The sequence below is a fragment of the Bombina bombina genome, chromosome 11 (assembly GCF_027579735.1).
Source record: "Bombina bombina isolate aBomBom1 chromosome 11, aBomBom1.pri, whole genome shotgun sequence".
NCBI lineage: Eukaryota > Metazoa > Chordata > Amphibia > Anura > Bombinatoridae > Bombina > Bombina bombina.
Window position 1 is genome coordinate 49,253,694 of NC_069509.1, and position 22,002 is coordinate 49,275,695.

Sequence of the window (22,002 nt, forward strand, 5' to 3'; positions counted from 1 at the left end):
CAAAGCTTCAACGCTATTGGCTCACAAACTTAAGGGTAGGATGGCGGCCTCCAGAATATTGACTATTGAATCTGGCAATAGAAAAGTTACATCCCCTAAAGACATCAGATAAGCCTTTGCCACTTATTATTCTAAGCTTTACAACCTAGCTGCAAATGACTCCAAGCCAGGGACCCTCCCCCCAGGTATTTCTTCCTTTCTGGGTAAACTAAAGCTCCCTTCTTTAAGTGAGACCTCCAAATAAGAGCTCCTAGCCCCCTTCACTACTAATGAACTTGACGAAGTAATCTGACAATTACAGAACAACAAAGCCCCGGGCCCTTATATTCTATAAATCTCTTTGTACCCTTCTTACCCCTATTTTGCTGAAAGTGTTGAGGCGAGAGATCTGGATTCCTTTAGAAAATAATTGTTCCAGGCCACCATTCTCACTATTCCGAAAAAATAGAAGGACCCCAGCCAATGTGGAAGCTATCGCCCCATCTCCCTGATTAATCTTGACTTTAAACTATACACGAAGCTATGGGCCAATCGCCTACGTGCCCTGCTGCCAAACCTGATACACCCCGTCCAAGTTGGGTTCACCCTCAGTAGAGAGGGCCCTGACAACATGAGGAGAGTGCTGAACATATTCTCGGAGGCCCGCAGACTGGAGGTTCCCATGCTGGCTGAAAAACCATTTGATAGGGTCAGATGAGATTATTTATGGGAGGTACTCAGGCAATTTGGATTCCCACCTGAAATAGTCTTAGCTATACAGGCCCTTAACTCAGACCCTCACGCTAGGGTCAAGGGTTTAGGTTTCGCCTGGCAATAGAACCCCTAACTCAAGCTATCTGTTCCTCAAACAGAGTCCAGGGGTGTCAGTTACCTAGGAGGGGGAGAAAATCGCCCTCTTTGCGGATAACATAACCCTATTCCTATCTAACCCAATTGGCTCTCTCCATTTCAGCAAAATCAGCTACTACAAAATTAAACATTACTAAAAACGGAAGCCCTCCCACTACATATCCCCCAGATTTGAACTCGAAATCTTGAAATCTTCCTATGACTTCCAATGGTCGTCTACTTTTATAAGACATTTTGGGAATACAAGTGGAAACCTGACCCTTGACGTGGTCAGAGATAAAAATTATACCCCCCATGCTACAGGACATCAGATCCTGCTAGACTCTTGGTATTTCCAAGAAGTGTCTGGCTTGGTCGTATAGCTTCTCTGAAAATGACCATCTTGCCCAAGGTGCTCTACTATTTCCGCTGTCTGCCCCTAAATCTTACTAAGATTTTTCTGAATAACATCCACTCACTGTTCCTTTGTTTTATATGTTGTAACGGCAAAGCCACGAACATCAGGGAAAATCCCTACAAAAAAAGATTTGACCAAGGGGGATTTCTTTACCTAATATCATGACTATTACGAGGCAAACTCGTCTCTTCAACATTTTTGCCTGGTCTCGGGGGGAGACAGAAAGATGGAAGGGGGTTGAGCAAGCCTTTCTTTTTCCGGAGTTGACCCTGGGATATCTACCTTGGCTGCCCACTATATAAATGGGTAGACCTTAGGTATCCATAACAAGTTCGTCGAAAATCTCGAGCATGGAAGTCGCTTAGACTCTATACAGAGATCTCTCGGACTCCAATGCAACCCAATGGAAATCTTGGGGCCTGGATACAGTTTCTCAGCTCTACTCTTCTGATTGGTTGACACCCCCCGAGTCTTATGAGCCCTCCTCCTCACTCTCTGACGCCCTCATTGGTTTCCCAATCGAATATACCAGACTATACACTTTACTCCCTATACTAGGGTTTCCCTAAATCTAGCTTTCGAGCTCTAACCGGCCTTGGAGGGTGCTTGGAGATCTGGGGTCAGGCTCCCTATAGCTCTCTCCTGGCATATGCAGCAAATCATGGCATCAAATGGTGGAGTTGCCTTACCTTGACTACTTCCTGGGATCAGGTGTTCCACCTTTGTCAGAAGCTAGGTATCAACTTACCCCAGGGAAACACGAAATAGCCCTACTTAATGTCTTTCCCCCTTAAATACCAAAGCCACTCTAAGTCTATCAATCTTTCTATTTGCAGCCATGAAGATTTGTATAACGAGAGACCTGGAAACAGCCTACCCCCTCCCCCCAAAGACTTCTCTAAGGTTATCTCTACTATTAACTACTTTGCTAAAATAGAAAAAGACTTTTATCAGAGCCTTAAACAGAATGGAAGCCTATTGGAACATATGGGAACCTTGGTTCCATATCTGTGATACCCTGGGGGAGATCCAACGCTTCTGCAGTTTAAACCCGCCCAGCACCTGGAGCCTAAATCGTAAGCAATTCTCTTGTTTGGTCCTCTGAACATGCATCTAAAGCTATTACATATATGTTATTATATATATATATATATATATATATATATATATATATATATATATATATATATATAGTATATATATATATATATATATAGTTATTTTTATTGCACCCTTTCTTGTGTATAGTGAAGTTTAAGTATTAGGAGAAATGATTAATTCCTATGTATACTGTATGCTCTTTATTTTCAACTATATAATACGAACAGTGCTTATGCGTATACATGCTGCTTTATTATCTGCAGCACTTCTCTGTTTCTAAACAGCCGAGAAAAAGGTTTGCACAGTATTTCTGGACGATTTCATCTGTTATTGGTGCATCCTAGAGATGTTATGAAGAAGAGTGATGTACTTTGAATTAACACCTGTTGGGCTTCGACCCATGTTTCCTTGACATGACCTTGACATCCTACTCTCTAATGGTCCCATGATATACTGAGCTGTTAATTGTTGTATTCTTTTTCTCACTTGCTTTTTAATTGTACACTTGTCAATTTGAATTAAAATAAAAATATTAAAAATTAAAAATAATTAATAAATAAAAATATAAACACATATAAGACTAAGCACATACTTTAGTGCATTATAATCCTCTGCTGCTCACAAAGAGTTATTCACTACATTACAATTAATGGTTGCTAAACAATTAGCTCTTTCCACAATTTATCACCAGAAACAGGTATATTATAGCAGTAAAAGAAACCACACACAGGAAGTTTCAGTCCAAATCAGGGGCTATAGGAAACTTTATTTTTCTGATACTTTTACCAAGCACATTTATTTTCTTCATTGAATTTCAATGTAAACCAAGAACATAATATGACAATCAATATCAAATAAGTAATCATTATCCTATTACTTATTCATTACAGATCTTTCAAGAGAGAAGATAGAAACAATTCCCTAAGAATATTCTTTACAATATGAAGTTCTAGTAAGTTTCGGGAGTAGTCCATAATGTGTTTTTTCACATTGTTTATAACAGCAATGCAAATAACAAGAGATAAACAGGGAACAACTCAAGTTACCTGTATAATTTATGTCAAATGACTATATATTCAGTGCATACCATTAATAAAAGGAAATTTATGCTTACCTGATAAATTTATTTCTTTTACGATACGACAAGTCCACAGATTACATCCTTACTTATGGGATATCGTCAGCAGGAGGAGGCAAAGAGCACCACAGCAGAGCTGTATATAGCTCCTCCCTTCCCTCCACCTCCAGTCATTTGACCGAAGTTAGGAAGAGAAAGGAAAAGCCAAGGTGCAGAGGTGACTGAAGTTTAACAAAAATAAAGACCTGTCTTAGAAAAAAAACAGGGTGGGCCGTGGACTCGTCATATCGTAAAAGAAATACATTTATCAGGTAAGCATAAATTTCCTTTTCTTTTACAAGATACGACGAGTCCACAGATTTCATCCTTACTTATGGGATACAATACCAAAGCTATAGTACACGGATGAAAGGGAGGGACAAGACAGAAACCTAAACGGAAGGCACCACTGCTTGAAGAACCTTTCTCCCAAAAACAGCCTCGGACGAGGCAAAAGAATCAAATTTGGAAAATTTGGAAAAAGTGTGAAGAGACGACCAAGTTGCAGCCTTGCAAATCTGTTCAATAGAAGCATCATTTTTAAATGCCCATGAGGAAGCCACAGCCCTAGTGGAATGAGCTGTAATTTGTTCTGGAGGCTGTTGTCCAGCAGTTTCATATGCAACATGGATGATACTCTTGAGCCAAAAAGAAAGAGAGGTAGCCGTAGCTTTCTGACCCCTACGTTTTTCAGAAAAAACAACAAATAATGAAGATGATTGACGAAAATCCTTAGTCGTCTGCAAGTAGAACTTCAAGGCACAGACTACGTCCAAATTATGTAACAGACGCTCCTTCTTAGAAGAAGGATTAGGACACAATGAAGGAACAACAATTTCCTGATTAATATTCTTGTTGGAAACAACCTTAGGAAGAAAACCAGGTTTGGTACGCAACACAACCTTATCGGAATGAAAAATAAGATAAGGAGAATCACATTGTAATGCCGAAAGCTCAGATACTCTGCGAGCCGAAGAAATAGCCACCAAAAACAAAACTTTCCAAGATAATAACTTAATATCTATGGAATGCATAGGTTCAAACTGAACCCCTTGAAGAACATTAAGAACTAAATGCAAACTCCAAGGAGGAGCAATTGGTCTAAAGACAGGCCTGATTCTAGTCAGAGCCTAACAAAAAGATTGAACATCTGGAACATCTGCCAGACGCTTGTGTAGCAAAACAGACAAAGCAGAAATCTGTCCCTTTAAGGAACTTGCTGATAACCCTTTCTCCAATCCTTCTTGGAGAAAAGATAAAATCCTAGGAATCCTAACCCTACTCCATGAGTAGCCCTTGGATACGCATCAATAAAGATATTTACGCCATATCTTATGGTACTTTTTTCTAGTAACAGGCTTACGTGCCTGAATCAAGGTATCAATGACAGAATCAGAGAACCCTCGCTTAGATAAAATCAAGCGTTCAATCTCCAAGCAGTCAGCTGCAGAGAAATTAGATTCGGATGATGGAAGGTTCCCTGAATGAGAAGGTCCTGCCTCAGTGGAAGCTTCCACGGTGGCAGAGATGAGATGTCAACCAGATCGGCATACCATGTCCTGCGAGGCCACGCAGGGGCGATGAGGATCACCGAAGCTCTCTCCTGTTTGACTCGAGCAATCACCCGAGGAAGGAGAGCAAATGGAGGGAACACATAAGCTAGGTTGAACGACCAAGGCAAAGCCAAGGCATCTATCAGTTCGGCCTGAGGATCCCTGGACCTGGATCCGTATCTCTGGAGCTTGGCATTCTGATGAGACGCCATAAGATCCAGCTCTGGCCTACCCCATCTGAGAACCAGGTTGGCAAAGACTTCCGGATGGAGTTCCCATTCCCTCGGATGAAACGTCTGTCTGCTCAAAAAATCCGCCTCCCAGTTGTCCACTCCTGGGATGTAGATTGCCGACAGATAACAAGAGTGAGCTTCCGCCCACTGAATTATCTTGGCTACTTCTGTCATCGTTAAGGAACTCCTTGTTCCTCCCTGATGATTGATGTAAGCTACAGTCGTGATGTTGTCCGACTGGAATCTGATGAATTTGGCCGAAGGCAACTGAGGCCAAGCCTGAAGTGCATGGAATATTGATGGGAAGTAGAGACTCCGACCGATTCCACACATCCTGAGCCTTCAGGGAGTTCCAGACTGCACCCCATCCTATCAGGCTGGCACCCGTTGTCACTATCACCCAAGAGGGTCTGAGGAAGCACGTCCCTTGGGACAGATGATCCTTGAAGAATCTAAATTAACACCTCACTTTACCTCTTCCTATCACTAACACAGGCAAAGAGAATGACTGGGGTGGGAGGGAAGGGAGGAGCTATATATACAGCTCTGCTGTGGTGCTCTTTGCCTCCTCCTGCTGACCAGGAGGCGATATCCCATAAGTAAGGATGAAATCCGTGGACTCGTCGTATCTTGTAAAAGAAAGTTTAATTTTTAAACAGTTACGCCCAGGTGTGTATAGGTTAATAGAATTGTATACCAAAACTTCAATTAGGAATTAATGTAGGTAACCTAGTAGAACAGCATATCTTTAAAAAATAGCTAATTTCCCCAAGTTGTAATAATAGAAGCATTTTAGTTTTCTCCTAAGTTACTTATGCCAATATTTGGGAAACAGCTGTTTTGCTGAATTGAGGAGGATTTGGAAAAAATGGCTTTTAATTTTGCAGGTGATGCCATGACTTTGATTAAGTAAAATAATTTCCGATGTTGCCTTAAATTGTGTATGCAAGATTATATTAATAATATGTGTTACTTGCTCCCAATAAGGATGTAATTTACTACATCCCCACCAGAATGGCCACATCAAGTTTTATTGGCGTGAGATACCATTGCCTCATAAATTTAAAATTTGTTTTCAGGGCCTTTGATGAATGAGCTGATTACTGTTACTATAAATCTAGACAGCCAGGATTTATTTATTTTTTTGCTATCAATTGATTTTTTTTTTTTTAATAGTTTTTATTTTGAAATATACATAACAATAAACAAATGTTTTAACCGTGTATACATTGGAGGTATCATAATATTTGCCAGAGAGTCTGGAATGTCCATGTTTTCATAGTGTCCTTTAGATTCATGGCAATGATATCAGAAATGTCCAGTCCCGACTGCCCAAATTGAGCACATCAGGAAAAGTCTCTCCAATAGTACCAAACACCAAATATAGTAAGAGAGTGTATAAAGCTTTGTCTGTACTTAAATGGGTTGGGACCCGAGCCCCGGAACAATATCCATATGCCTAGCTTAATTTGATGTGACTCTAATTATGTGATTAGATCTCTGACTTTATGGTGGAGTTTGAGACTCCCATAGAAACATTATTTTGTGGTAGACATCTAGAGTGTTAGATAATAGGTAGTGGTATCTTTCTAGTTTGAGGTTTTTGCAGATTTCTTGTTTCCACATTTGGATGGTAGGGATAGTATCTTTTTTCCACAGGCGTGGAAATAAATTGATTTGCACTATTGATCATAAGCTGGCAGCCAGCCAGGATTTTTAGTGGAATTTGATATCCTAATTCTCTTTGCCAACCATCTGACATTGCAAAACTATTTTACACAATGTGGATATTACCTTCGTAATTGGCTTGTCCTCTATGCAAATTTTTTTATTTTTTAAAGTGTTTAGTGGATGTACTAGATTTTTTTTTGTTTGTGTGGGATAATAAAGTGAGTAATTTGGTGATATTGAAGCCAAGGCTGAAGGAAACCGTTATCTAGATGTTCAATCTGCTTTTTTGGTAGAATTCTCCCTTCGCCAATTAGAAGATAGGAATTAAATTCTTAAAATCTTTTTATGTTCGTTGTGTGGGCCTCTCTCCCCACTGGAAATTCCTTATAACCTACTACTGTAGTTAATGGTGAGTGTTTTGGAGGAGATTGAAGGGTATTTGTTGCGGAGATGCAACCAATCAGTTAAAGTGTCATTTACAATAGATGTGATAGAAATCTTACGTTTAATAGTGATTTATGGATTCCAGCATAATTCTCCCATGTGGGATGCATCTGTAAGGTGTGCTTCTAATTAGACCCAGCATTTATAAGTTTCTCTATTATGTTTACACCCTTCTGTTAGTCTTTGTAATGAGATTAGGGACTCCATTCCCCATTCTGTGGGTAAAGTGTAAAGTGTTTGTTTAGATTATCTAGGGCAGGGTACGGGGTCTACAGCTCCATATATAGTCATTGATTTTTTTGTAGTGTGTGGATATCAGGGGATATTCCCAGAATAGGTAGAGTCTGTAAGTGGCATAGTGCTTTAGGTAATAGCATAATTTTGAACCCTTGAATGCTAATTAAGATTTTTAGGAAGCCATGAGGATGCCAACTGTTGAAATTCTGCAATTAGTTTACTATAGTTATATTTGTGTAACAAAATGGGATTGGATGTAATATGTAGGCCTAGATATTTTAAACCTTTTTTGGGGGAGTTTAAATGGGCAGCATTGCAGTAAATCACTAACTGTCTTTGGAGGGAGATACATTGGTAGTAATTGAGATTTGGTTATATTAAAAGGGACATAAAACAAGTTGGGATAGAGATAAAATATAAAGTTGATGAGATTCTGGGAATTTTTTTGGAGTTCTATCAGCAATTATATGCTGAAGGAGAGTTTAATGAAGAAAATCAGATGAACTTCTGGTCACAGATTATTGTCCCTAAAATTTCAACTGAAGATCTTGAATTGCTAAATGCACCCATTTCGGTTGAGGAGATAAGCAAGGCTATTGACCAGGCAAAATTTAACAAAGCAGCTGGGCCTGATGGTTTACCAGCAGAGTTCTATAAAAGCTTATCTAGGCAAGTTATACCTACTCTAAGAGACCTATACAATAGTTATTTTGTAAATAATAGTAATATTTCAGCTTTTTTTTCAGCAGCCAATATTTCCTTGATCTTGAAAAAAGGGAAAAATCCGGAAGATCCTACATCATATAGGCCTATTTCCGTCCTTAATACGGATTACAAAATTCTCGCCTCTATTATTTCCCATAGATGAGTTCAGTGTCTAGATAAACTGATTCATCCAGACCAGGCTGGCTTTATGCCATCCCGGAGTTCTCCTAAAAATATAAGGAAACTTATAACGTTAGTTGATTTCTTATGGAACGCAGATCAGCGTAAGAAGAGGAAGGAGTTTAAGGATATTGCGGTCCTTACTCTAGATGCAGTCAAAGCGTTTGACTGTATCTCCTGGAGACATATGTTTTCCACTCTATCGAAATTTGGCTTTTCGGGGAACTTTTTTAATTTTGTTCAAAAGATTTATCAGAAACCTGTCTCTTATTTACTGGTCAATGGTTTGATCTCCCACAGGATCCTTCTACACAGAGGAACAAGGCAAGGTTGCCCACTCTCACCCCTGCTCTTCAATATAGTTTTGGAACCCTTAGCTATTAAACATCGTGAAATTTTACCGGGGATTCCTTTGGGAGACCAAAAGTTGAAAATTTTGCTATACGCAGATGACATTCTTTTATTTTTGAACAAAACGGCTGTCACTATACCGGAAGTGATTCAGTCAATTAATCTTTTCAGTTCATTTGCGGGCTACAAGATAAATATGCAGAAGAGTGAATTGATGTGGCTTGGCCAACAACATTCAGATCTTCCCTCTACAATCTTTAAAGAGGTAAAGGCTGTGAAATATCTGGGATTAGAAATTAACCGTAATCCTAAAATATGGTATCAGGCGAATTTGGCTGGCTCTTTCAGAAAATATTAGAAGATCTAAAGATTTGGGCTTCCTTTCCTCTATCATTATCGGCTTCAATTAATCTGCTTAAAACAATAATCTTTCCAAAAATCTTGTATCATCTACAGAATCTCCCACTTCTGATTCTAAATAAAGATCTTGAGAAACTGTCTTCGGCATTTTCAAAGTTTATTTGGAAATCCAAAAAACCTCGACTCTCGTTAAATAGGCTCGCTCAGAAATATGAGGAGGCTGGGTTAGCTATACCCTGTCTCAGACTCTATAATTATGCATCTTTATGTAAAATGGCAATTGACTGGATTTCCCAGACTAATTTAGTCACTACTCTGGATAGTGAAGCTTACATGATTAAACCATGGACCTTGAAAGCTTTATTGCATTGTACCCCTCGCTCTCTACCTGCAGGGGTGTCTTCACTTCTGTCTTTTAGGAATATAATCGTGGCATGGCATAGGTTTTGTAAACTGCTAAAAATTGATCCTTCCCTTTCCGAATTTTTACCCATTATGGGGAATCCATTATTTCCTCCTGGTATTGACCAGAAGTGTTTTTATGAATGGCAGGTGAAAGGTCTAGAATATATACATCAACTGCTTAACGATGAGCTGCAGATACTTTCTTGGGAGTCCATTAAGGAGCAATATTCTCTTCCCTGGTCAAATCGTTTTGCTTATTTTCAGATCCGGCATTTTGTTAGATCACAAAATTGGTGCCCTGATAGGTATGGCAACTGGGCGGAGGTAAAGACGTGTATTAATAAATTTATTGTTGGTGATGCTTCTATCTCATTGATCTATAATATTATGCTGACTAAACAAGGGATACTAGATGAAGATAGATTAATTAGACTCTGGCTCCCTTATATACCTTCAATTGATCGCGGGAAAATATGTAAAAGCCTCTCGTTAGTGGCCTTTCTCCCTGTGCCAGTGAGCTGGAAAGAATCTCACTTGAAAGTTCTAAATAATTGTTACTTCTCTCCGGCTAGATTGTCTAAATTTTTTCCCAACAAAGTGTTTAAATGTGAGCATTGCCTATACATTTCTGCCGATCTCCGCCATATGTTATGGTCCTGCCCAAAAATCTCTCAATTATGGGCGAAAGTCCAGTTTTGGTATAATAGAGTCTTTGAAAGTTCCATCCTCTTTTCCTTTGAGGACATTGTATTACTCTTTCCAGTAATAGGTGGGAGTATTAAATTGCGCATTCTAAATACCATTGTATTAATAGTGAGGTTTAACATCCTTAAAAAATGGATAGTAAAGATCCCCCCGAGCCTGTCACTTGTTTCAAGAGACATCCAAGCTCAGATTATTTTTGAATCTTTCCATCTGTCACAAGTATCTGAAAGAAAAATTAAGGAATTTTTGGTTGGATGGTCTCCGGTTATTAAGTTATTTCCAATCTCCCTACAAAGGCAGATTTTAAATCCGTTTGTGGCCTCAATTAGCTTTGCGGAACTAGTAATTCTTCAGGTTTTTCCTGATACTTGGCTCACCAATGAAGTAGGTTAGAATAGTCATCTTTATAAAGTGATCCCCAGGTAATAATAATATGATGGCATGGAGTAAGTCCGGAGGTGGGGGGTTCTTATCGGTTTTTTTTTTGTTTTTTTCTGTGTTTTTGTTTTGTCTTGTTTTTTTTCCTTACCCTGAGGGGTTGGTAGTTATTTAAAAAATAGCCATTTTAGCTGAATTGCACCTGTGAAATAGATAGGGGCAATGCTGACCGGAAATCTTGAATATATATATATATATATATATCTTATTGTTATCTGGTCCTGCGTGACTCAGAAATTGTTATTTTTGTGTTATTATCAATTCTTTTTTTGGTTGTTGTTAAATGGCTAAGACTAATAAAGATTTAAAAAAAAAAAAAAAAGAAAGCCTACTGCTGGAAATACCATGCTGCAGTTTAACTCATGCCGTCCGCGTTCTAGTTTGCCAGCACAACCTGTTGTTTTTATGTGTGCTGATCTTTTCACTATGGTTTTAATATTTTGCAATAAGATTTGAGACTTTTAATTTTTGCGTTGACTACATCTGTTTGTCCACTACGCCCACTCTCGATTGTGTCGGAGCCTTGAGAGAAGAGCTCTTTTCAGTTGGACTCAGGTGACTGTAGTGAGTGCTTTCAGTCACAGTTCTTTTGTCTTATTACTTTAAATGATGGCAGGTGTGTATTGACTCCTATTTAACATGATTTTTTATGTGATTGCTTAATTCTAAACACAGCTACTTCCCCACAATATTTTCCTACACCTAAATGATTTCTGTTTGTTTTTCAATTAAGTTGTAACAGGGATGTGTAGACTTTTTATATCCACTGTATTTATATGTGTATATATGTATTTATTTACAGACATTTGCATATGTCTGTGTGTGTGTGTGTGTGTATATATATATATATATATTATAATATAAGTGCATTGGAGCCATTTGCAGTTAAGTAGATGAAAACATGTATAATCATATTTGCGCAATAGTCTCATTTCGGGCTTTTTGCACTCATCGGGTTGGCTAAACAGTTTACTTTCAATATGTGCGCAACTTCAAGCACAATTAAAGCTCGAACAGGAGCGTTAATTAGCGCTCCACTTGTAATCTGCCCCACAATGTATTGCAAATAAGTACCTTTTATTTTAACAAACAGACATAATGATTTCTGTCTTCTAGAGCTTTTTTTCCCTTCTGAGTTCCCCTTTATCAGCAGTCACTTGTCACTGAGACTAAAATAAAATGAATAACAAAAGCTCAGCTCAATGTATAATATTTTTTATTCTGCACAATTAATTGGACTCGTAGAGTTTAAATGAATCTTTATAAACTTTTACCTTGTACCAGATTATTTTCACCGTCTCGTATCGACCTTGTTAGTTATTAGTAGGTCCTTTAACATGATGATTTGGGTTACATGATTATATTCTTAGTGTGCTCAAATTAGGTGTAATTAAACGTTGCAGAAGCCTTTTTTTAATGATCATTGTTTTGAAAGAGATGGTATTCAATTTTGTAAAGACCCATGTTCCCTTCTGTGCCGCAAATATACTGGCGCGTTCCTGAATGTTCTCAATACCACACAAAAACATATTTCATTAGACCAAAGATAAGTTGTGTCCAGTAATAAGCTGTGCCAGATAATTACAGCAGAGGCATAAATTACTGTTACACGTGCCGCCTGCTCACGTTTTAGAGGGTCAATGTAGTCTTTTGTTTTTGTCTTGCGTTTTACAAAATGTGCTGACGTTAAAGGGACAGTCTAATCAAAATTAAACTTTCATGATTCAGATAGGGCATGTAATTTTAAACAACTTTCCATTTCACTTTTATAATCAAATTTGCTTTGTTCTTTTGGTATTCTTAGTTGAAGGCTAAACCTAGGTAGGTTCATATGCTAATTTCTAAGCCCTGAGGCCGCCTCTTATCTGAATGCATTTGACAGTTTTTTACAGCTAGAGGGCGTTAGTTCATGTGTTTTCTATATTAGATAAACATTGTGCTCACTCCCGTTGAGTTATTTATGACTCAGCACTGATTTGCTAAAATGGAAGTCTGTCAAAAGAACTGAAATAAGGGGGTTAGTTTGCAGACTTAGATACAAGGTAATCACAGAGGTAAAAAGCATATTAATACTGTATTGGTTATGCAAAATTGGGGAATGGATAATAAAGGGATTATCTACCTTTTTAACCCCTTAGTGACCACAGCACTTTTCAATTTTCTTACTGTTTTGGACCAGGGCTATTTTTACATTTCTGCTGTGTTTGTGTTTAGCTGTAATTTTCCTCTTACTCTTTTACTGTACCCACACATATTATATACTGTTTTTCTACCCATTAAATTGACATTCTAAAGACACCATTATTTTCATCATATCTTATAATTTACTATAAAAACAATTATAAAATATGATGAAAAAACACACCCTTTTCTAACTTTGACCCCCAAAATCTTACACATCTACAACCACCAAAAAACACCCATGCTAAATAGTTTCTAAATTTTGTCCTGAGTTTAGAAATGCCCAATGTTTACATGTTCTTTGTTTTTTTTGCAAGTTATAGGGCAAAAGTACAAGTAGCACTTTGCTATTTCCAAACCATTTTTTTTAATTTACATAAATTACATTTTAACACTGATATCTGTCAGGAATCCCTGAATATTGATAATAAACATTTTTTAGGATTACGTTTTTAAAGGTGAGCTCAATTCCCAAATCCGGCCAGCCATTTGTTATTCCTTTTTAGTAATCCCTGAATAACCCTTCACATGTATATATTTTTTTTAGTAGACAACCCAAAGTATTGATGTAGGCCCATTTTGGTATATTTCATGCCACCATTTCACCGCCAAATGCGATCAACTAAAAAAAAGTTTGCTTTTTCACAAACTGCAATTATGGCCCAAATGGTTGTAAATGCTTCTCTGGGATCCCCTTTGTTCAGAAATAGCAGACATTTATGGCTTTAGCGTTACTTTTTGGTAATTACAATGTAACTATCTCTAATTTTGGGGGGAAAAAAAAAATGGTTTGGAAATAGCAAAGTGCTACTTGTACTTATTGCCCTATAACCTGCAAAAAAGCAAAGAACATGTAAACATTGGGTATTTCTAAACTCAGGACAAAATTTAGAAACTATTTAGCATGGGTGTTTTTTGGTGGTTGTAGATGTGTAACAGATTTTGGGGATCAAAGTTAGAAAAAGTGTGTTTGTTTTTTTTTATAGTAAGTTATAAGATATGATCAAAATAATGGTATCTTTAGAAAGTCCATTTAATGGCGAGAAAAACGGTATATAATGTGTGGGTACAGTAAACGCAAACTTGGCAGAAATGTAAAAATAGCCCTGGTCCTTAACGGTAAGAAAATTGAAAAGTGGTCCGGTCACTAAGGGGTTAAAGCCTCCCCACCCCATCTTCTCATCTGTGTCATTGGGTTGAGAGTCTGTTTTTTTTGTCTTTCTTCTCAGTGTGGCGTTTTTTTCCGTTACATATCGGGGACCATGTCTTTATAGAAGAGGACTGTGTAGTGAACGCAGCACAGATTGGATCCTATGTCCACATAGGGAAGAACTGTGTAATTGTGAGTATTTCACACTGGGCAAAAGGTAATGTCTATAGAAATGATCTTCTGTTTAGTGAGAGAGCAGGTATAATATATTGTACAATATTATCCTTTCATATACCCGCTATTATCCCAAAAATAAAATGGATATTCAAATGCAGTAATAAAACATAGTTAAAGGGACAGTCTAGTCAAAATGAAACATTCATGATTCAGATAGGACATGCAGTTTTAAACAATTTACTTTTACCATTAAATTTGCTTTGTTTTTTTGGTATTCTTTGTTGAAAGCCCTTGAAGGCCGCCTCTTATCTCAGTGCATTTTGACAGTTTTTTTTAGACAGCGCTGGTTCATAAGCGCCATATAGATAACATTGTGCTCACGCCCGTGGAGTTGCTTATGAGAGGACACTGATTGGCTAAAATACAAGTCTGTTAAAATAACTGAAATAAGGGGCAGTCTGCAGAGGCTTAAATACAAGGTAATCAGAGGTAAAAAGTGTATTAATATTACAGTGTTAGTTATGCAAAACTGGAGACTGGGTAATAAAGGGGTTGTCTATCTTTTTAACCTCTTAAGGACATATGACGGAATTTTTCCGTCATAAAACAATTGAGCAAACTGAAAGCTGTGTCCTTAAAGGGTTAAACAATACAAATTCTGGAGTAGACTGTCCCTTTAAACTTCAGCACTCCCATGCCGGTTATAAGCAGGACAAATTTGGCGATTGTCAGCTATGTTCATATGCCACTCCTGATTGGTCAAAGGCCATATTTTTCTCAGGGATGGTAAATCATTGCTTCTCCTAAATGGACATAAAAGTGCACTTGGACAATGCGGTAGTCGGTTAGAGCACTTTATTATTGCACTGTTGCTTGTATATAACTATGGGTTTAATTGCTACAAGGGGTTAAACATATAGTTAACCCCTTAATGACAACTGACGTACCAGGTACGTCATGCATTAACTAACAGTTAATGACAATGGACGTACCTGGTACGTCAGTTGTCTAAGAGAGTGCTGGAAGCGATCGCAATCGCTTCCAGCAGCTCTCAGGGTATTGCAGTGATGCCTCCATATGGAGGCATCCTGCAATACCATTTAGAAGACTCCGATGCAGAGAGAGCCACTCTGTGGCCCTCTCTGCACCGGTAGCGATGGTGCAGGTTCGTTGGTGGGTGGGAGCGTAACAGGGAGGCGGGTGGGCGGCCCATCGCTACCCGGCATCCGGTTCCTAGAAGTGCAATGTGCACGCCGGGTGCCGGGAGCGTGCGGGGGGCACGCGTGCGCGTGCATATGCGCGCGTGTGCGCGATCGCGCATTAGCTTGCACTGACACTGACACCAATGAGGAGGGAAGAGGGGGGGGGGAATATTTTTTTTTTAAAATAATATAAAAGGATCTGGGAGGGGGAGGGGGGTTAGGGGTATTGTGGGGGGCTGCTACACTACAGAAAAAATAAAAAAAAGCAAAAGAACAAAAAACACTTGTTTTTGGGGCAAATTGGGTGCTGGCAGACAGCTGCCAGTACCCAAGATGGCCGCAATTAGATAGGGGAGAGGGTTAGAGAGCTGGGGGGGGGGGGGATCATGGAGGTTGGGGCTAAGGCAGGAGTCCATCACAGCTAAAATATTTTATTTTTTTTATAAAAAAAACAAAAAACTCCTTTTATTTAGTACTGGCAGACTTTCTGCCAGTACTTAAGATGGCGGGGACATTTGTGGGGTGGGGGAGGGAAGAGAGCTGTTTGGGAGGGATCAGGGGGTGGGATGTGTCAGGTGGGAGGCTGATCTCTACCCTAAAGCTAAAATTAACCCTGCAAGCTCCCTACAACCTACCTAATTAACCCCTTCACTGCTGGGCATAATTTACGTGTGGTGCGCAGCAGCATTTAGCGGCCTTCTAATTACCAAAAATCAGTGCCAAAGCCATATAAGTCTGCTATTTCTGAACAAAGGGGATCCCAAAGAAGCTTTTACAACAATTTGTGCCATAATAGCACAAGCTGTTTGTAAATAATTTCAGTGAGAAACCTAAAATTGTGAAAAATGTAAAGTTTTTTTTTTTTTTTTATTTGCTCGCATTTGGCGGTGAAATGGTGGCATAAAATATACCAAAATGTGCCTAGATCAATACTTTGGGTTGTCTTCTAACAAAAAATATATACATGTCAAGGGATATTCAGGTATTCCTGACAGATATCAGGGTTCCAATGTAACTAGCGCTAATTTTGAAAAAAAGTGGTTTGGAAATAGCGAAGTGCTACTTGTATTTATGGCCCTATAACTTGCAAAAAAAGCTAAGAACATGTAAACATTGGGTATTTCTAAACTCAGGACAAAATTTAGAAACTATTTAGCATGGGTGTTTTTTGGTGATTGTAGATGTGTAACAGATTTTGGGGGTCAAAGTTAGAAAAAGTGTTTTTTTCCATTTTTTCCTCATATTTTATTATTTTTTTTGTAGTAAATTATAAGACATGATGAAAATAATGGTATCTTTAGAAAGTCCATTTAATGGCGAGCAAACGGTATATAATATGTGTGGGTACAGTAAATGAGTAAGAGGAAAATTACAGCTAAACACAAACACAGCAGAAATGTAAAAATAGCCATTGTCATTAAGGGTAAGAAAATTGAAAAATGGTCCGGTCATTAAGGGGATAAAGGGACAGGCAAGTCAAAATGAAAGTTTCATGATTCAGATAGAGATGTGGTTCCCACACTTTTTCTGGCCAACACCCACTTGGTTTTATAAACTCGTTCCCCATACCTTACACAATAAAATATATTCTCAGACTAACCAGAGTAACAATTAAGGGGACATGAAACCCAAAATGTTTCTTTCATGATACAGATAGAGAATACAATTTGTTTTAAAAATGCCAATTTACTTCTATTATCAAATTTGCTTCGTTCTCATGTTATTCTTTGTTAAAGAGATATCTAGATAGGTAGCGTGCACATGTCTGTAGCACTACATGACAGGAAATAGTGCTGCCATCTAGTGCTCTTGCTTATGTATAACACTTTTGCAAAACTACTGCTATATAGTCCTGCAGACACGTGCACACGCCTGAACTTACCTTCCTGCTTTTCAATAAAGGAGAACAAGTAAACAAAGAAAGTTAGATAATAGAAACCCATTTGGAAAGTTGATTAAAATTGTATCATCTATTCGAATCCTGAAACAAAGTGTTTGGGTTTTATGTCCCTTTAACATTTGTTTTGACATTTGAATAGAACACTTTAGTGTAATTAATTATAAATGTATTATCTTGATTTTGTGCTATTGGCTTTGTAAAGCTGATGCTCACTGTGCACACAAACAATAATGCAGGGCGCATTATCTTGCGCTCGGTCACACGCTAAGGATAACGCACAATCTATTATTGCCATTGGATGGTTACAAATTCTAACCAGAGCATCTTTAAGTGGTTAAACTTTTTTAGCGCTCCCGATACTTTTAATGCGTATCGCTGGGAGTGCTATTAGCGAGCTCATTGTATTACAAGTGGTGAGTTAAGTGTTGCACTGTTTGAGACCTGAAGTAAGCACTTATTATTAATCGTATAGCACAGAACTACCCGCACGCCTTTTGGCTTATCGCTCGAGCAATATATCCGTCATGTGCCCTATGGAAGTTTATTTTGTGAGGGACTTAGTGCACCCTGTGCTATCACTTGCACTTTACTTTTAATATAGTGCTAATATTTTTGTGCTCCACTTGTAGTCTAGGCCAGTGATTTTCAACCTTTTTTTGCCGTGGCACACTTTTTTACATTAAAAAATCCTGCGGCACACCACCATCCCAAAATTTTACAAAATCACACATTGTAGCCTAATACAGTATATATATATATATATATATATATATATATATATATATATATATATATATATATATATATATATATACAAAGTAAACAGATAGAGTCCAGCACTATTGAGTTTCTTTACCTGGCTGTGTGCTCGTTACAATGGGCTATCAGCAAAAACCCAAACAGATACAGTCCATATGTAGAAAGTAACAGCACCACTGCATCAATATTCTTAAAGGTGAATTATTTCTTTATTGGTGATATCACAACCATTAAAACAGCGACGTTTCGGACCTACATGGTCCTTAATCATGCATAGTTAAAACACAGTAAAACACACATTTAAAAAGGGTGGTTTGACCAATCAGATTTCAGCTCACATTATTAATTGAATTAACCTATGCCTATCCAGGCATGATAATATAAGTATTACTTTTTCTATTGGTGGCCTCTAGTGGTACCATATTGAATGACACCCTATTTCAATATCAAAATTCATAAAAACAAATACAAATCATAGTCCCTATTCAGACCATAAGGATGCAATGTATTTAATTTCTTGATCCACCAGACCTCCTTTTGTTTTAATTTAAGTTCTCTATCGCCCCCTCTTCTATGTGTAGGGATATGATCGATTACTTGGAAGCGCAGCTGGCTAACTGTATGTCCCATTTGGGTAAAATGTGCAGATACTGGTAAAGACATGTCTTTAGATTTAATTGATGCCTTATGCTGACTAAACCTATCCCTGGCGGCCTGAGTGGTCTCTCCGATATAACAGAGGCCACATGGACATTTGAGTAGATAGATTACATAATTGGTTTGACAGGTGTATAGACCATTGATGGTATACTGTTTACGCTTGTCATTTTGGGCCAAATATTTACCTCTAATTACTGAATTACATTGTGCACAGTGGAGACAAGGATAACATCCTTTATTGGGAGTGGTGAAATAGTTAATTTCAGACTGTTTAGTTGTCCCCACATCTGCTCTAGATTATCCCTTAGATTTCTCACCCGCCTATATGATGGCATTGGTGGTAATCTAAAGGACTCAACTTCTGGATTAAATTTTGATAATAGATGCCAGTGTTTCCTTACTGCTTTGAAAATGTGTTGACTTCGCTGGCTATATTCCATAGTGAGCACCAATCTATTTACATCATTTTTGATTTTGGGTTTAGCTTTACTTTTGTCAAGATCTGTAATATTTTTATTGATAATCTCCTGAGGATAACCTCTTTGGATAAACTTATTACCCATAGATTCTAGCCTAAAGGGCAGTCTATCCTGATCACTCACTATCCTCTTGGTACGTAATAACTGGCTTCTTGGGATAGAATTGAACACTGTCTCAGGATGAAAGCTTTCATACCTCAAAAGGGTATTTCTATCCGTGGGTTTAGTAAAGAGATCAGTGTTCAATTTATCATCTTGTATGTAGACAGTGGTATCCAGAAAGTTAATCTCATGTGATGAATATGTCAGTGTAAATTTAATGTTTGTCATTGAGGCATTAATTTCCTCCACAAACTGTGTCAAAGACGCCAATGAGCCCCCCCATATGCCAAAAATATCGTCTGTATACCTTAGCCATAGCTTACAACAATGATTGAATGACTTATTAGCATAAACAAATTTATTTTCAAAGCCACTCATGAACAAATTGGCATATGAGGGGGCTACATTGGAGCCCATGGCCGTACCTCTCTTCTGCATGTAGTAAGTGTCCTGAAACAAAAAATAATTGCAGTATAGGACAAGTCTTAACAGATCATCAATAAAATATATCTGTGTTAGGTCATACAATTTACAGTTGTTCAAAAAACTTTTTACAGTGTCAAGGCCTGCCTCGTGAGGGATAGAGGTATACAAATTAACCACATCTAAAGAAAAGATAAACCAACTTTCTTCCATTTTTACCTTTTCTAATTTTGTCAGAAAATCATTAGTGTCTTTTATGAAAGACTTCTGTTCTTTAACCATTGGGAAAAGAATTCTATCCAGAAAAATTGACACATTTGAAAAAACAGACTCTGTACATGCCACAATGGGCCGCCCTGGTGGGGATGACATATTCTTGTGAACCTTGGGCAAAGTATAAAAAACTGGTGTTATAGGGTGTTTTTTATATAGAAAATCAAATACCTGTTTAGTTATAGTGTTACATTGAACTGCCCTGTCAAGAATTGTTTTTAACTCTTTTTGTATTTCAACAAGGGGATTATGGTCTAATACTTCATAAACCCCTCCATCAGAGAGTTGATGTAAAATTTCTTGAATATAATATTTGGTGTCTAATATTACAACAGCTCCACCCTTATCGGCATTCTTTATTGTAATATTCTTGTTATTTTTTAAAGGGACAGTCAACACCAACATTTTTCTTATTTAAAAAGATAGATAATCCCTTTTTCTTCTGTTATGTGTGATCAGTCCACGGGTCATCATTACTTCTGGGATATTATCTGCTCCCCTACAGGAAGTGCAAGAGGATTCACCCAGCAGAGTTGCTATATAGCTCCTCCCCTCTACGTCACCCCCAGTCATTCTCTTGCACCCAAAGACTAGATAGGAGGTGTGAGAGGACTATGGTGATTATACTTAGTTTTTAGAACTTCAATCAAAAGTTTGTTATTTTACAATAGCACCGGAGCGTGTTATTACCTCTCTGGCAGAGTTTGAAGAAGAATCTACCAGAGTTTTTTCTTATGATTTTAACCGGAGTAGTTAAGATCATATTGCTGTTTCTCGGCCATCTGAGGGAGGTAAAAACTTCAGATCAGGGGACAGCGGGCAGTTGAATCTGCATTGAGGTATGTAGCAGTTTTTATTTTCTGAATGGAATTGATGAGAAAATCCTGCCATACCGTTATAATGAACATGTATGTATACTCTACACTTTAGTATTCTGGGGATGGTATTTCACCGGAATTACTCTGTAAAAGTACATTAAACCTTTTAATAGGTATTTTGTATGTTAAACGTTTTTGCTGGAATGTAGAATCGTTTGCATTAATGAGGTACTGAGTGAATAAATATTTGGGCATTATTTTTCCACTTGGCAGTTTACTTGTTTTAATTATGACAGTTTCGTTTCTCTTTCACTGCTGTGTGTGAGAGGGAGGGGCCGTTTTTGGCGCTCTTTGCTACGCATCAAAAATTTCCAGTCAGTCACTGTTGTATTTTCTGCATGACCGGTTCATCTCTAACAGAACTCAGGGGTCTTCAAACTTATTTGAAGGAAGGTAGATTCTCTCAGCAGAGCTGTGAGACTTATATAGTGACTGATTTAAAACGTTGCTCTGTAATTTTTATGTTTAAAATTTAATTAGTGTTACTTTACTAATGGGAACAAACCTTTGCTAAAAGTTGTGTTGTTTTTAAAGAGTGATGCTATAACTGTTTTTCAGTTCTTTATTTCAACTGTCATTTAATCGTTTAGTGCTTCTTGAGGCACAGTACGTTTTTGTTAAATAAGATTGTAACCGAGTTGCATGTTTATTGCTAGTGTGTTAAACATGTCTGATTCAGAGGAAGATACCTGTGTCATTTGTTCCAATGCCAAGGTGGAGCCCAATAGAAATTTATGTACTAACTGTATTGATGCTACTTTAAATAAAAGCCAATCTGTACAAATTGAACAAATTTCACCAAACAGCGAGGGGAGAGTTATGCCGACTAACTCGCCTCACGTGTCAGTACCTGCATCTCCCGCCCGGGAGGTGCGTGATATTATGGCGCCTAGTACATCTGGGCAGCCATTACAGATAACATTACAAGATATGGCTACTGTCATGACTGAAGTTTTGGCTAAATTACCAGAACTAAGAGGCAAGCGTGATCACTCTGGGGTGAGAACAGAGTGCGCTGATAATTCTAGGGCCATGTCTGATACTGCGTCACAGCTTGCAGAGCATGAGGACG

At 38.0% G+C, this 22,002-nt stretch overlaps 1 protein-coding gene across 1 annotated transcript in view; it reads left to right on the forward strand.

The window, feature by feature from the left end:
• Positions 1-22,002, forward strand: part of DCTN5 (dynactin subunit 5) — a gene marked incomplete in the record, with an annotated part of 72,230 nt that overhangs the window by 33,806 nt on the left and 16,422 nt on the right. Inside the window, 1 exon segment of the mRNA XM_053694706.1 lies at positions 14,171-14,269. Within this exon segment, the coding sequence (XP_053550681.1) occupies positions 14,171-14,269 (99 nt within the window).